Source organism: Haemorhous mexicanus, chromosome Z (assembly GCF_027477595.1).
Source record: "Haemorhous mexicanus isolate bHaeMex1 chromosome Z, bHaeMex1.pri, whole genome shotgun sequence".
In the NCBI taxonomy this organism is placed as follows: domain Eukaryota; kingdom Metazoa; phylum Chordata; class Aves; order Passeriformes; family Fringillidae; genus Haemorhous; species Haemorhous mexicanus.
Window position 1 is genome coordinate 64331573 of NC_082381.1, and position 17231 is coordinate 64348803.

Below are 17231 nucleotides of genomic sequence, written 5' to 3' on the forward strand. Positions count from 1 at the left end.
CCACAAGTTTGGAAACAGCTGCAGAAAATTCATCCCACTTTTGGAAGCTGAATGGTGCTACAAAACAGATTTCATAAGCTAAACAGTCAGATGCAAGGCAGCTTCACCTCTGGACTCTGATCAGCTTGACAGAGAACACATATCTCAAAGCTACATGTCCTTATTCAAACACAGGGGCCCCTGGGGACCCAGTTCTTTACTTCCTGGTACCTTATGTAGTTGCTAGTGCCTGGGGAGAGGACATGCAAAACACAGGAAGTCTGATTTTATGGCTCCCTTCACTCCCGCGAGTGATCCACCAGATGAAATACCGACAAAAATTCAAGGCTGTTTGCTTCAACATAGTAACCTGAGCAGGTACAGGGATATAAAAAGGAGATCTATCCTAATCTGCTTTCCTATTGCTAAAGGTTGTCTAAGTGGGGGCAAGGGTAGAGAGGCTGTGGGTTTAAATACTTTTTTAATCTACCACTTCAAGGAATCAGTTTCATCAGTGGAACTATAATTTTATCACATCTAGCTGGAACCCACCCTTTTAAAAACTGCAAATGACTGCTTATTAATCAATGTTCTCTCGGTGTTCACAGAACTCCAAATACTTTATTTCTGAAATGTAAAGAGTCTACTCCAAACAGCAAATCAAACATAAGGCAGCACAGAGAAACTTCCAGTGACCAATGTAAACACTTTCAGATGACAAAACTTTCACAAATACAGCTACATCACTTTCACACAGAGAAAGGCAAGCATCACATTGTTTTGCATGCACACATGCAGCTGTTTACTTATACCACAGCACACACCAACCATGTTACTGAATATGCCAGTTTAAGTGGGCTCCAGAAACATTTAAGAAAAAACACAATACAATACAAGCTTCATTACAGGATCTGGCAAAGAAAGTACCTGTGAAACACAAGCTTCTGAAATTCCTAAGAAAAAGAAAGAGTAGCTTCATCTCTGTCCAAAGACCAGAATAATAAGAAACAATTTTATTTAAAAAATCAAAGTTTGGTTTCTCAGGATTATTTGAGGCTTCTGAGCAACCAACTGATTAAAGACACACCTGGATAACAAAAATAAAAAGCAGCAGATTTTGAGGGCTTTTTTTTTTTTCTTCTTTTTAAGATAAGAGGTTTGAAATTCATTTTCTATCCCCATAAGAATTTTTCTAGAGCACTTGGGTCTTTGACATCTGGCCACTCAGATGATCTGAAATCCAGATGGACGAGGCAATCCAGTCAGTGCAAAATTGCTGCTCTTCTTTTTTTTTTTTTTTTTTTCCTAAGACTTCATCATTAACCTATGTTGAGGTTTTCTTTTTTGTTTTTATTCTTGAATCACCATTCTCCACTCCTTCAGGACAATGTGGCTATATTGTAGGTAACCCTCCTCCAACCCAATAAATAAATAAATAAGTTTGGACAATGACTTCATCTGGGCTTGGTATCCAGAAGCTCTTCCACAGAATTTGCGTTGCAATCAGGAAGCTGCACAAAGCAAGTGTTGCAAGAGACTTTGGCTATTTCCAGGTTAGAAACTGAAAGGCATGACCAACAAATGAAATGTTGCAAGGACACCATCTACAAGACACACCACATGCAACCTGGGGAGCTGGTGGCCTGAGAAAGTGACCTCCATGGCTTCTTCCTTTAGTACATGTGTAATTTTAAATCCTGTCTTGTAATCCTTCCATTTCCGACTGGGAAGCCACTCCTCCTCCCTCCCACCTCCAACTGTTACCCAATAGTTTTCTTTCTTTGTGCAGAAGAGCAAGTCGGCAATCACAATATGTGCAAAACATACAATTCACACAAGCCCTTGCAACATGAAGACAATTGCAGGCATTGTTTCAGCATGCAAACACTGAACAAATAAATAACTATATCTACAACAAGTAACATAATAGGAAAGGGACAGACTGATTTATAAATACAGGGAAGAACAGGAACAATGAGCATTTTGGGGCCGTAATGTTTGTTCCCCACTGTTGCAAAAACATTTCACCACTGGACTGGTCCTTATGAAGCAGAAGGTCACTCACTGCACACAGGACAATGCAACACAGGGTGTAACAGATGCCGTAGGCACTGCCCACAGGCAAGCACACTCCAGTCAGCAGAGTTCAGCAGCAATGCCGCTGTATCTTCATTCACAGCAGCATCTTGCTGTTTCAGACCTGGCCTGCTGCCCCTGCAGCTGGCGCTGGCACTTCAAACCACCACAAAGAGAGGTGACAACCATTTCGAATTTCACATAAAAACAGTGGGGTCCATGGAAATCAAGTGATGTGTGGTGCACAGCTAAGAGACATTCTGTCTCTGTTTTTTTCATCTTTGAAGGACTGATTAACATGGGCATTAATCCACAATTACTAGCACAAGGACAGGTCAGAGGTTTGTCCATTCATATTTAAAAGGCGTGTTGAAGCACTGAAGACAGGGGTTTCTTCTCCCATTCCTTCATGTCTAGGTTGGATAATTTACAAGGTGCAGATGATTTTCTTCAAATGCGAGAAACGCTGAATGATTTTTCTTCATAAAAACTTCTCCAGATCTGAGGTTCCAATTATCTTCTCCAAATAAAGGAGTAAACTAAAAGCATGAGAAGAGGTGGAGGGAAAGGAGAAATTACTTAAAAGGTTTTGCTGCAACGATATACCATAAGGTTTTTGTTAGATGTCAAAGAAAACCCAAAAGCTAGGCTTAGGCTACAACCCAGTTGATGGGCTTCCCTGCCCACCCTGAACCTCAAGGTTCTTGTGCAATACCCAACTACTAACACATAAACGAATCAAGAACATAATTATTTAGGGACAGATTCTCACTTTATTATTTTATTAACATTACTCTGCAAACCATCCTCTTAACTGCACAATGACTGACTAATGCTTTGGGTATAAACTCAGTCACTTGAAACCTAAATCAAAGTGGCCGGATACACCTCAAAGTGATAAGACTCTGTATCCTGCATACTTCCACATTTTAATGTTCCCCCAAAATCTTAAAAAGTTTGTGGACTTGTTTTAAGCAAACAACTTTTGTAACTTCTCTTTCACAAAAAAACCCACATGAACACTCAGGGTCGAGTTTTTTTCTATACCTCAGCCAAAACCAACCTGGTTGGAGCAAAGCAGAAGGGAAGCTGAAGGTGTCTTGCCCCAATACCTCTGCTTACCTTAACAAATTCTGAATTGAATTTACTCACAACAGAGAGGGCCATAGAATTCCCTTACTCAAAATATACCTACTCTTAATTTAAGCAGAATTCTGCCTAATTTCTTTTCAAACAGCAATATACAATCCACCAATAAATCCATCCTAGAGGCCTTTACAAAATCAATTATTCGATGAGAAACTCAGCCTCTGGATGCTGAGATTTTGCTTAGCTTTTTCACTGTGAAGCTGTATCAAAATTCCAGCTTCCAAACCATCCTCAGTTCATCACAATAATTTCTGACAGCACTGCTAGAATTTTAGAAGGCAAATCCTACTTCATTACAACGCAAATGAGCTCTAGTGCACCCACAGATCCTTTGAACACACCACATCTCTCTCAGGCTGTGAAGTCTAAGAACAACAGAGAACATTCACAGGAAACAACCCAGCCTACATAACAGTCCATAGTGTTTTTGCAAGTGTGGGCTATTTTTTTTTATTGTCTAAAAAAAGGGTCCACTCAGTGTTGATTAGTCTTTTCTAGACATTCTTCAGTATAGCATGACATTCTCCCATCAAAACAGACTATCAACACTGAAGTCAAAACAGTGTTTCTTGTCATGGGATGAGCTCAAAAAAAAAGCTATAAATAATTCCAAAACAAAGGGGAAAAATCCCAACCCAAAACTCCCAAGTTTGAGGAACAAGACAAAGCAGACTGAAGTCTTCCTAAAAGCTGTCAGATTGGGGCCACACAGCACCATGAAAACAGAGAAATTACAAGTAATTTCCTTTTTGGCCCTCCCACCCACTGGCAAAGCAGCAGGAGTCAGAAGGGAAAAAAACAACCTACTTACTGGATGAGCACACAGCACTGGAGAGATTTCAGACTACAGCTACATTCAGTTATCTTGTGTGCTAGTTAAGCCAGATATCTTGTGTGTAAGTGAAGATAAAATAATGGCTTTTAACAAGATACTGCAGAGTAAAGGAAAGCTTTTTGCACCGTTATATTCGGAGAACTCTTTTTCAAAATAAAACACTCCCTCATGCACTGTAAACTCCAGAACAATTAAGTGAGACTCAGAAGAGTAAGTCAATATTTTTCTTGGCACAGATCTGAGTCCAGGCATTCAACACTGCTGTTCTGATAACACTGAGAACTGCATAAAGTCAGTAATAATACAAATTAACTGAAGATATCGAGATGTAGTTCCTAGCTAGGGAGGAAGCTGACACACAGAAATGAGGGCTTCCATTTGCTGTTGTGGGGCAATTATGGCCAGTAACCAGGACCTGGTAAGTCTCTAGAGTTTGCTCTGCTTTCCGAAGAAAAGTCTAGAAAAACAAAGTGGAGAGAGGGCAGAGGGCAGAGTGTTTTCAAGGCAAACAACCACCTGAGAGCAGAGCATCATGGCACAACACTGCCCAGTTTCACACTAGATTTCAAAGCTGAGCTGCTGCTTTGCATGGGCCCAACCTTGTATTCTTTACTCAATCAAAACTCCCAGTCAACTGAAAGATAACTACAGGACTAACTGTCTGCCCTATCTACACTGCTTCAAAGACCTTTGGGATTTGCATTTACTGCAAGAGTCAGGCAAATGTCTACTGCTGCAAAAAACACCAAAAAACCTTCCCAACGATCTGTCCCAAACAGAAGAACCTAGAGAAGTCTCTACACACAGCTTCTTCCTATACTCTGAAAAACCTCTTCAGCCTCAACTTTTAGGTAACCCAGAGGCACATGAATAGCTTGTTTAATTACTGCAACTGTACTTTTTTGCCTTTTTCTTATAACTTGCCTGTCTTCACGGGTACAATATACACTGCTCAAATCCAAAAAGAAACTACCATTCAAAGGGCATTGATTATTTAGGATCAAGGACATCACTATATTTATCAGTTACAGTTACTGGCAGTAACTGACTCTGTACTAAAGCCATAAGGAGGAAATGGGGAATAAAAGCAACACAGCACAAACGGGAGTCTACCAGGTATGTTGCAAAATACACAGATTAACAGCAAAAATCTTCCCCCCTCGTCCCAAAAATAAGAAATGCACAACAACCCATCAAGCAAGACCAAATTCAGACTTACTTGTGAGAAGATACAATGCTGAAGTTGCATCTGGGAAGAACCTGGCCCATTATGTATAATTAAATTGTTTTGGAACAGTGTGTGCTATAGACTAGTAATTATTTCAGGCTGCAATATTAATTACACATCTTCCTGACACTATACCTAGTTCAACATATATAAGCATAAGTATTTTGAAAAGTCTGTATTTTAAAGTGTTACAATGGAGAAAATGCAGCCTTAGTCCATGAAGATGCAACCACGCTGTCCAGCTGAGATTGAAAATTAGGCCTGAACTCTCTGTAAAACACCTATCATAAGACAGCAGCTTTCTGTAAAGGCTGTCTGCATGAAAATTCAAGTGAATTCACTATCAGTCTTCAGATCAGAATTTACTGAATCTTTTTCAGGTACTGCCACTGGATGCAGTGACCTAGTCTCAGTCATCAGACAAACAGCAGTGGAACCTTTGTTTAGCATGCATTTAGTACTTAAGAGCCAGAGTCAATTTTCAAAAGATTATCTGCATTTCCACACAAGTTGAAAATGTTATTTTTGCTCAGTCCTTTACCTCTAAATCACAGGAAAATGCCTTGTAAAGGCTGGTGCATGATGTGGCAAACTACTTCTAGGATCTGGTGTTGTCACAGATGTAGTGCCTGCCTTTCAACAGCCCGTGAACATATGTGTCTCAGGTGATCCAGATGTAAAGCTGCCTCAAGCATACTCACCCCTCCTCAGAGCTGCTGCTGAAAAGTTTTTTGAAAAGCATTATTACAGTGAAATTTAAAGGTGTTACATCTCACCTGATAACTTGTAATTGTCAACACATACACGATTAGGAGGGGAGGTGCTTCCATGTGCTGACAAATGCCGTGGGAATTAACGAATAGGGCACAGTTGTTATGCTGTTCCATGCATCTAACGTGGGATCGTAGCAGTCCAATGTCTTGCACCTCTGAATGCCAAAGTAGCCTCCAACCACATACAATTTGTTTCCAGATGCCACTGCATGGCAGCTCATTCGCTTCGCTGTCACATCTCCCACCTTAGTCCACTGGTATGCCTCACTGTTGAATTTATAAGCAGAGCATGCAGAGAATTCAGTATCTCCACCCATAATAAAAATCTGGTTTCCCAGAACAGCTGCAGCTGTGTAGCGCCAGGGCTGGGGGCAGGTGGCTGGTACAGTCCATCTGTTTTCACACTGGTCGTAGCACTGGACTTTGGGCAGCTTGTCATGGCTAACGCTGGTACCACCAAAAGCAAACAGCTTCAGCTTCGCACTGACTACAGCTGCATTGCTTACTCCCTCTCGCAGTGGGGCAACCATGGTCCATTTGTTGGTCACAGGGTCATACTGTTCTACTTGCTTTAGGGATACTGAAGGGGAAGCTGGAAGGCAACCAGTTGCTGCAGTGTGCCCACCTACTACATACAAACAGTGCTTAAGTTCGGCAGAGCCGTGGCCAAACCTAGCTACTAGCATGGGAGCAGCCTTCGACCACTCCTCATGAAGGGTGTCATACACCCACACGTCTTTGGAGACTCCATTTTCCGATCCTCGTCCCCCTGTGATGTACACCTTGCAGCCTATGGCACAAGCACTGAACTCTTTCCGTGGGCTTGGAATGTCAGCCTTTGGAATGATCGCCTTTGCCTTTTGATCCACCAAATACAGCTTGTCACACATAAAGGTTTGGCCACCCAAAAGAAAAAGTGAATGGCCAGTTTTTCGGGGTCTGGCACACAAGCTGGTGACCACTCCATCATTCCGTAAGATCTTCAACTTGCATCTTATTGATTCTTCTACAATCTCCTTGCTTTTCCTTTGCTTGGTGATAAGTTCTTCCATGGCCACGTTCTCCATAAGGTATATGGCTGGCAGGAGGGCGAGTCTCACTGTCTGCAGTAGCTCTGGCAGGTAACAGTGACGCTTACTGAGGTCATAGTTGACCCAGTTGATAGCCGATTCATATACCAGCCTTTCATCTTCAATTTCTAATTCTTCACTGGAAAGGAGCTGCACTACCATGTCTTTTGGCAGCTGGAGGAAGTCTTCGCTTTTACTGATACTCTGGAAGTTGCTAAGGCACATCCTCCAAGAAAGCTCATACAGCTTGGTACACTGATGAGCATCTGACAGCAGCAGCATACCAAGACAGTTGGTAGGATGAAGGTTTTTCTCCAGAAACTCTGCACAAGCATCCCGAATGTCCTGAAACTCCAGCATGTCACCAGCCTCCAGCAGTGACTCTGCATTTTCCTCATTGATGATAACTCTGGAGGAATATGCATAGTCCAGAAGAAGCTCTAGGACTTCTGGGTGAATAGAATTGTGAAAGTTGACTTCACTGTCCTGGCTCTCTTTCAGTCCTCCGCTGAACATTGCTTCAAAATAGCGGCTACAAGCAGCCAGAACTGCTCTGTGGCAGGGGAACGACCTGTTTCCAGCATGGAGAAGCACATCTGTAAAGAGACGCTGCTGACGCAGGAGGTTCAGGTGAGTAAGGACACTATCAGCATAGGATGACTTGTGGAACAAGTATATGTTTATGGAGCCAGTGCTGGCCCTAGACTTGCGATTTTCATGCATGCTGACCGACATTTTCTTTCACACCTATAAGCAAAGAAAAAATTTTAAATAAATAAAAGTCATTTTATTTATTTACCATTTTTAGTTTTACATATCAAAAAGTGTGTCTATTATTCACTACAGGATGGGGGAGAAAAAGCCTTAATTTACAGCTGAGTGGACAGAGAATTACATCTCCCTTTGGCATGCATTTATTTTTTTGTAAGCTGAGATTCATAAATGACATAGTCTAAATTTGTTGCCCAAGAGCAGGTTTATCTTGGGAAACCTGATCTCCAACTTTCATAGCAATACAGTAAGCAAGTAAGTTGGAGAAAGAAAATGGACCTGGACTGATTTTCTCACCCTTCCCCAACCTAGACCAGCTGATTCATTACATACATACGCATGCACACGCTTGAAACATTCTCCTGTACTGAATCATAGCAGGAAGAGCTACCAGACAGAATACCTAAGGAATGTCAAAAGCTGCATAGAGAACAAAAACCTACTAATCCCATTAGGAAGCTTTCCTTTGGTATAGTGATTCCATATGCAACAACACAAAATGAAAAAAAAAACCAAAACTCTCCAAACTTTAAAATAAAGCCCTGGTATCGTACATTTAGATTTGTGTAACTGTAGAAAAAAAAAAAAAAAAAAAAGATTAGTAAAATCTACAGATTCCACCTTTATTCCACAGAATTCAGTGTCTGCTTCTTATAGTGATATAGCATATACATAGGCAGTGTCAGCAGAAAAACACGTTTTGACCACTAGCTGAAGTCACTGAGATACTGCCTCTGAAGCCAGCTGGAGAGTCAGGTCCTCAGAGCTTAAGCCATTGCTCATTCTGAACTTTTGAAGAGACATAAAACTATCCTATCCTATCCTATTCCTAACAAACAAAACCCTACTCAGATCCTGTTTAGAGGTGAATGTTACTGTTACATGCCATGATATGCAGGTCTACATATAATTACAGCAAGTTTCCAGATTTAACTAAGAGTCAAGTCAGAATAGTATGGAGTATAGGGTAAGAGAGGAATATTGACAGTGATATAAAGCTAATGGCCAGAAAGCCATAGTGCAAATAGTAGGAGATGAAACAAAAAACCTCAGGGTAAGCTGTGGCTGTGACTGGTACCGAAAAAAATCTCATTTCTCTCTCTTCAAACTGCAGAGAAAACTCAGCAAAAGCCAAGAACCAAACCTGACTTATTACTATGCTATTTGCATGTCCAGAGTACCTTTTACTGCACTGTCAAATAAAGAACTGGCCAAAAGGTCTCCCTGGAAAGCAAGCAATGTCCTAAGTCAGAGCACCTGGGACCACTTGTGAAGGTTTTTAATGTGGATATACTTTGCTCTCACACAGACATTTTCATATACTTAAGCATCTTTAAGCAGTACTGAATTGCAGAATTTCATTCCCACCCTTCATGCTTCAAGATAATACAAGCCTCAAAACCAGCATTTTTAATAGATGTATTTTTCTCGATTCGTATGACCAGAAACATTGAGAAAATCAAAACCACACGTTTAATTTGGACAGCAGACTCCATTTCAGAACAAGCAATCTGTGTACATGGAACATGCAACACCTGCAGCCTAACTGCAGTACAGCCAGCACCTTCGTCCACACTCTCTGTGCTAATATAATTGATTCACCATATTGAACAACAACAAGTCTGCGTTACACCTTTCCCTTCAGTTACAGCAAAAAAAGCCCTTAAACCCAACTTAAAGTAAAGAGTGGAGAGACACCTTAATGTGAAACTACCATAGCCCACTTCCTTTAACAGGAAACACAATTTGCTCTATGCAATTTAACTGGGATTGAAAATAGCAAGCAACACTGCCCAGTATACAGTGCACATTCCAAAGTCCTCCAAAACAGAGAGGAGTCCTACACATCAGAGCTACAAGGGAGAGTATCTGTCTCACTCTACCTAAGCAAAAGCTCAGAAAGGGATCATATCAGTGCTCCCTAGGCCAACCTATTAAATGCACTAAGCACAGAACAACCTAAGTCAGCTGGTATGTCTTCAGAGCACAAACTCTTTTACAAGGAAAATTAAATGACCTTTAATGAAGTTGTATTGTCTGGCAAAAAAATACCCAGATGGCATTCGAGGATCTTGAGCACTAATCTCAGACTAAAATAACCCACTTAACCTATAGCCAAAAATAAGATACTGACCATTTACAAGTTGAAATCTCCTGGAACTGAAGGATTACAGAAAGGTCATGGCCTGGAATACTAGTATACAAGCAGTTTGATGACACAAATAAGAAGCTGAACGATTTACTGTCAATTTTTTCAAACTTTTCCAGGCACTTTACTGTCTTAAATGCTGTTATGATGCAAGGCACAGTATTCACTGGATCTCAACAGGTAGGTTTTCCTCACACTGAGGACTTACTCTTTCAAGGTTCCTCACCAGGGAGAAGGATAGGAGCTAAACACCCCACTGATCAGAGACAACAGAATAACCAGTATCTGAATATGCTCACTGCCCCCCGCACTCCATTCCAGTTAACTGAATGTGAGTGTAGACATCACAGTCCAGGCATGTCAGGATCTCTACGAAAACACAGGTTCTCTTCTTTGCCCCCACATATTGGGGGAATTCAGAGTTTACTGAAAACTTTCTTTCATCATGCACACAGGGTTCAGGAATAGGGCAGGTAAAGTTCATGTCAGAGGCTGCAGATGCAGGGATTTAGATCTTTCACCAGGCTCTGTACTCCCATGAGCAACGCTTGTTCAGCACCATTCAGAATGAGACCATAACCACAACAAAATAGAGGCAAACACAAAAAAACCCACCCTGCAGTTATGCACACAGTGGAGGCTGGTGAACTACAGACCACATGCAGAGGGGAGGAACAGATCACTGTCTGTTACCCAAAGCCCACCCACAGACATGGTAACAAATACCACTGTAAAAAAAAAAAATCAAAAATTTGTATAAAACCCCTTCCCAAACAGCTACTGAATAAAGCACTCAGCATTACACCCTACTATAACAGAAGACTTAGTCTCTTTGTGAGAAGTAGATTTCACAAATGCTGATCTTGAACTGTTCCTATAATATTGCCTTTATCATCACAATGTCATCTACTGAGAGGAATTCAAAATATGCCAATTCACATTTAAGATAAGCTAACATATTTCCCCAAACAGAACAAAGATGTATATCTGTACACATCTTCTTCCTCCAGTGTGGTGCTGAGATGAGTTTGCACATGGACTAGATAACAAACACCCTTAGAAGCAAGTACCATCATTCACTTACAGGCAGTGTTTCTGTAAATTGCCTGAATCTCTGTAAATTAGGCCAATCCAGAATCTTGGAAGAATACTAAAATGTAAAAATTACATCTCCAATTTCTCTGCTTAGTGTTGGAAATTATGCAAGCCTCAAATAATTCAGCAGAGGTAATTTACTGTCAGTGATCAAGTGTTCATCTTGAATAATATCAGCAATTCCCTTCAGGCATTTATTTCCTTAGAAATAGTATTTGTATGTAAAAGACAAGAAGTGGTCAGTAAATTACAGATATAGATTTTATCTAGGCACAGAGGTTGAACCAAGACTTTGATTTATAATTTCACTTCAACAGGCTACTAGTCACAGCAGCCCAGTAGTAAACACTTCTTTAAGACTAAACAACAGGCTCCTTGTCCTACTTAACAGTTCTATAGCATGCAGGTCTCAGCTTAAACCAAATGAAAAATTAAGTATTTTCAAATTACTGATGCATCCCTGATGCACGCTCATTTTAATGTGACTGTGTAATTACACAGCGGTGGTTGCGTTTTTCTTTAAAACCGGTGAAACAACTGAAAGAGAGGAATCTACTAATCATCCCATCGATGTAACGAACACCGCTTTCCACTGCTAAATCTGCACCGATGCTATCAGTGTGGAAGAGGCAAACCTTGACACTGCCTAAAGTCTTCAAACTCAGTGGCTATCTAGGACCTGCAGCGAGACAGAAAGCAGAACACGCTGCTCCTGCTAGGAATGCACTACAGCTCACCACATGCAAACAAAGAAACGCAACGCTAAATTCCCCTCAGTTCGCCCCATCAAAATAACTCCGTCTCTGAGAAGAAATTTAAAGAGCTTCTTTCCAGGCTGATATAAAAACCAGTGCGAGAAGCTAAAATGCATTTAGTTTGCTTTACAGAGCAACAACCACGTGCAAAAGTTTCTGTACCGGCGCCGGGAGAGCAGCGCCGCAGCCAGCTCAAGGAGCAGTGAGGCGCTGGGTCATTCCCTGCCCTGCCTCACGCCCGCTGAGGGATGCTCCGGACCGCTCGGGGCCCCAAGCAGGAAGCTGAAGCCCAACAGGGAGGCTAGCAGCCTCCGTAACAGGAGCCCACGCATTCCCAGGGCAGCCGAGTACAGGACACAGCAAACCACCGCGAACACCTACCCACCAGTGCCCCGCTGGTACTGGCGTTCTGGACAGGGCGGAGGAGGGCCAACCACCGCCAGTGCCGGGGACGAACAAGGCAGCCCGGCTCCAGCCGGAGAAGCACCGCCGGCAGCGTGGCGGCAGCTCTGCTCCCCAGCTCTGCCCCGCCGCTGCCCTCCCGCCTCCCCCTCCGTGCCGGGCGCCGCACAGGGCCGGCGGCAGCAACTTACAGCAGCGGCTCCCGGGCGAGCGCGGAGGTCCCTGGGCGACGCAGCGCCGCGCATGGGAGAGGAGCTGGGCTGTACCGGCTCGGCGGTGCCGCGGAGGCGCGGCGGGCGAGCGGCAGCGCCGGGCGGAGCTGGTGCCGCTGGCGGGAGGCGGGTCGCGGAAGGAGGGCGGGAGGTAGGGAAGAGGGACAGAAGAAAGGGAAAGAGCGGCTCCAGCTGCTGCTGGCACGCCGACCACAGCTCTGCTCCGGCGGCGGGGCGGAGAAGGGGTATATGGGCTGGGGGGGGGGGGGGGGGGGGGGGGAGGCGGGGGGAGTCTTTATGCAAAGCCTGTGAGTGACAGGCAGGGGAGGGACGGCAGGTCGAGGGCAGCGCGCTCGTAGTTGCTGTCCCGGCCAACGGCAGGGAAGGTGTAGTGGGCGTCTGGGCGTCTCGCATCGCCCCGGACGGGGCTGCAGGATGGCCTCTGCTTCCTGCTTTGCCTACCCTGCCTCGCACCCGACCGGGGCGGCGTGGGGGCCCCACGGGGCCGAGCGGAGCAGCCACTCGCTGTACGAGCTCCTGCTCCGGGTGAACAAGGGGTGCGCCCCGCCGCGCAGACACCGAAACAGCTGCGCGGGATGGGGAGAGCCGCGCGGACGGGATGCCGGTCCTCGTGGCGTGTCCCGTTGCGTGGCGAAGACCGAGCAAAGCAGACGGTGGGAAACTCCTCCTCGGCGCCCTGGCAGCGGCCGGGAGGGCGCGAAGGAGCCCGGGGATCGCAGGCTCAGAGCCCGCCGCCGGCGCTGCTCCTCCCGCGGGGCGGTGCCGCGGAGCTACCGCGGGCCGTGCGGCCGCTGCGCTTTCGGGAGGCGTTCGCAGAGCTGCCCGGTGGAGTGTTCCCGCAGCACAAAGGGAAGCCTGGCTTTAATTATTTCCCAATTAACAAAGTATGTGAAAAACTCATTTGTGCAAAAGGCCGATTTCAACAAAAAACATCTTCTAGACATAGCAACAGTGTTTACGTGATGGTATTGCGTGGCTCTGTACAAGAAAAACATAAGGTACCATGCTAAACATTGCACATATTGCTAGTTTACTATTTGCTAATATCACTTAAAGCAATGGTATTAGTCTAAAGAGGCTTTAAGGAAGATAGGAGCAATTACACCAGCAGGAAGCTTCTTTTTGAATATAATCATTTGGAGAATTTGATCATTTTTCATAATAAAATGTCTCCTGTTGAAAAAAAGAGAATGCCCTGCAAGCAATTTGCTAACATGCAGAGCGTTATTTATATTTGTGTTGCTGGACTCCAGAGTCTGCAGATTAGCACACACTTAGTGTACAGCAGGACACATCTGTAATTCTAGACATCCTGTAGGCATATGCAAGCCTGGAGAGCATAGCTGAGCAGGGAGCAGATTAAAGAGTAATTTGTTTCATAGATTATTTCTTTTTACAATATTATTTTATTACAACATGAAGGCTGCAGGTTGCATGGTCTAAAAATGTTGCACATCTGTATGTAATAAAGAATGTTTCAGAGTTGCTTAGGTGTGAGAAACTGTTGTAAACAACCTTGCACAAGGGGAATTCATGGACACCAGTGTTCACTTGAGTCATGTACATGTAGAGGATTTTGGATTAGACTGTGAATGTTCAACCTTTGTTGCACATTGTATTGTCCATGCTATGAGTCTAGGTTTTTCCTTTCATCCTAACATAACCATAAAATGCCTTGATCCTATTTTCCCGTATTTCCCCCCAAGTAAACCTGAAGAGATTCCACCCAAATCCTGTCCATTACAGTGACTCTTCCACAATCTGGTGTCAGAAAGTCAGATTATCTCAATGTCCTGGGGTGACTTTATGATGCTCATATCCCCATTTGTCTGTTAGCCCAGAAATAAGTTTTGCACCTTAAGACTGGATCCAAGATCAAAGGGGGGCAGAGAAGAAGTGCGCAGTTTGAGATCAGAACCTGCACTTGTTCCCCCCCATCCTTCTCCCGTCTGTTTTGTCTGCAGACAGACAGCGGGACAGAGCTCTCCTCTGCTTTTTAGGTAGTTTTAGCTAGCTGAAGCAGAAGTTCCCTAAACTGTGGTTTCTCTTTTTATCAGGACTGTTCAAACCTGCTCGGGACTGAGCACCAGGCAGAGCACCAGCAGCTCGTACCTGTGGCCACCGGGCTGGCCGTGGGCTGTGGCATCTCCAGTGCTGGAGAGACTGATAACAGGCTGGGTGAGCCGAGCTACAGCCCAACAAGGGGACTTTCTGAGTTTGTCATCTCTTCAGATTGGCAACATTTTTGTTTAATATTGAATTGTTTAATAGTGTTTATGTTTTGTGCTGGTGAATGCTTTGCCTTTGAAATAAACAGGTTTTTTCTACTTTTCTCCAAGGAAATCTTTTCAAGGAGGGGCCTCTTGGATTTGCTTTCTAGAGAGACCCCAATTAAGAGGTTTACTCCAAAATTGCCCTAAACCAGAGCATTCATTCTATGCAATTAAAAACACCAGGACACATTACTTCATACAGTGTTAGGACAAACTTTGAACAGGCATAGTTATCACTATGGGTGGTAAACTGAAATGATAGAATAATGTTACCTAGCTGTTGCTTAGCAACATCTAAACTACAGCTGTAAGGAATGGTCAGTGAAAACTGAGATCCACAGAGGGGACAACATGCAGCATTTGCATGGATGCCCACAGCATGCAGAGTTGGGCAGTACCCTCCATGAAAAAAATGGGACAAAAATCCTGTAAACAAATGACCAGATGAAGTACCGATCTTCCTTTTTTTCACGAAATGCGGAACCTGTTGAAGTTAATCAGGGCAGAATGATTGGATGAAACTTTAAGTCATCTGTTGGGGAAGCAAGTATACAGCCAGACAGATTGTTCTGTGTGTGTAAAGCAGTGGTACTGGTGAGAGCAGAGAGAGAATGAGGAGAAAAAGGAATTCCACAGTCTATGCTTACAAACCATAGCAGTTGTCCTTTTGCATATGCTCAAATGAGGTCTTATGTATGCTTAAGTGACAAAACACCTGAAGTGTTTCTTCTCCTTTCTGCACAGGCATTAGAAGTAGATAGGTTTGTCTGAATACAGTTTATAGCATATTTAGAATAAGAATGTTTGTTTTCCTAGCATGGAAAAATCACTCAAGAAATTAATCTGGTCCAACAAATCTTTGGCCTGGTTTATGTTGGTCTGAGAACTAAGTCAGATCACAGTTAAGCACTATTCTGGTTCAGCCAGTTTTGTAGATGGGCCAATCTGTATTTTGACACTGCTGAAAACAAAGCTGGCCTTGCCTATTCCAGGACATAGCTTAACATGCCCACTGAACTAGTTGAAACATGTTTCTCCTAGTATTAGTATGCCAGGATAGATAGGATCTTTGCAGTGTTGCTAAATATCATGATTTTATCACAAATCAAAAGATAATTGGCCCTTTTCTCAAAGCCTCAGCTTCTAGAGTCATGTGAAATTGATAATCTCTTAGGATTGGTTTTTGTTTGTTTATTTGTTTGTTTGTTTGTTTAAATAAGAAGACCGAAAGAATAAGTATGTCAATACAAACCCCTTAATATTTTCATTTTAATCTCAAGAATTAAGTGTCATTTGACTCTGAAAATACCAGGGCAGGAAAATCTTCATTCAACTCAAATCCAGCTTGCTTACTATGCAAAGAACACTGCTATTTTAACTAAATTATTTCACCTTTGTCTTTATTTAAATTGGTTTGGCTTCTGTGTTGAGACAAGCTCCTGGAACCTTGAATGTATAGCAAACATTATCATATGACTTTATTGACACTTAAATGTTTTGCAGGCATAACTATGTAGCTAAAAGGTCTCACAGATTACCCTAGTAGCACCAGCAAGAGTTCTAACACTGGCAGAGCCATACTAGTAAAATAATCCATTTACCAGAGCAGATTATTTCACTTAGGAGATGGAAATATGTATTCTGTTTTGTTTTGTTAGTATCAGCTGCATCTAAACTAGTCGGGTTTGCCAGTACAGCTATCTTGGCAAGCGTTTTAAATGCAAGCAGGCAGTATGTGCCTGCAGCACAGTCTGAGATCTAATTTTTAATGCTATTAAACAGCTGTGTCTTGGGCTTTTGCCTTGTTAGATTCTTTTTAACCACATTATTTTGTTCAACTGCTAAATAAACAGCATGGGGTTAAATGTATTAGTGTAATTTATCTTCTTTCCTTCCTAATTTACACTTTGAATGAATTAATTAGAATGATTTAATTAACAATGTACAATAGCAGTACCAGTGCCAGAGCTCTCCCAAGGGGATGGAGCCTGGAACACCCCTCAGTGACCCACACCTGCTTTTCTTATCATTTGCCTTTGATGTGCTTCTCCAGGCTGGCCTGCAAACAGAGATTTGTGTGGATACAGCACAATGCATTGCAGTGCTTGTTTAGTCCTAGCGACATACTAAAAGTGTTTGGGGAGGTCAACATTCAGTATTTCTTAGCAGCAATTACACCAGTTTGTCCACCAGTTCCAGGGGTGAGAAATCAATCCCTCTTTGCCCGGTTCTGCCTTTCTCATCTGTGTGTGCATTTGTTTTCAGAAGGATTACATTCAGTCAGGCTGGCCCTTAGATGTCATTCCTATATGTCATGACAGCAGTCCCTAGCCACTTTTAAAGTATATGAACACTAAACCATTTGAAGTCGGTGAGTTATGCCATCATATTATAGGAAAGAGACAAGAAAACTCAGGCCTTGGTTTCCAGTCCATTAATATGT

The 17231-nt window shown here is 43.1% G+C and overlaps 1 protein-coding gene and 1 long non-coding RNA gene across 2 annotated transcripts; one reads left to right on the top strand and one right to left on the bottom strand.

Moving 5' to 3' along the window:
• Positions 1-580: 580 nt before the first annotated feature.
• On the bottom strand, positions 581-12612 carry ENC1 (ectodermal-neural cortex 1). Its single transcript, XM_059873848.1, has 3 exons — positions 12474-12612; positions 6044-7857; positions 581-2594 (listed from the first exon to the last, which is right to left on the bottom strand). The coding sequence occupies exon 2, from the start codon at positions 7843-7845 to the stop codon at positions 6076-6078; it is 1770 nt and encodes a 589-aa protein (XP_059729831.1). The 5' UTR covers positions 7846-7857; positions 12474-12612; the 3' UTR covers positions 581-2594; positions 6044-6075.
• An 18-nt stretch (positions 12613-12630) lies between these two features.
• LOC132341798 (uncharacterized) lies at positions 12631-14842 on the top strand. The gene is made up of 2 exons (XR_009490314.1): positions 12631-12739; positions 14573-14842. It is a non-coding gene; the product is annotated as an uncharacterized LOC132341798 (long non-coding RNA).
• The last annotated feature ends 2389 nt before the right edge of the window (positions 14843-17231 follow it).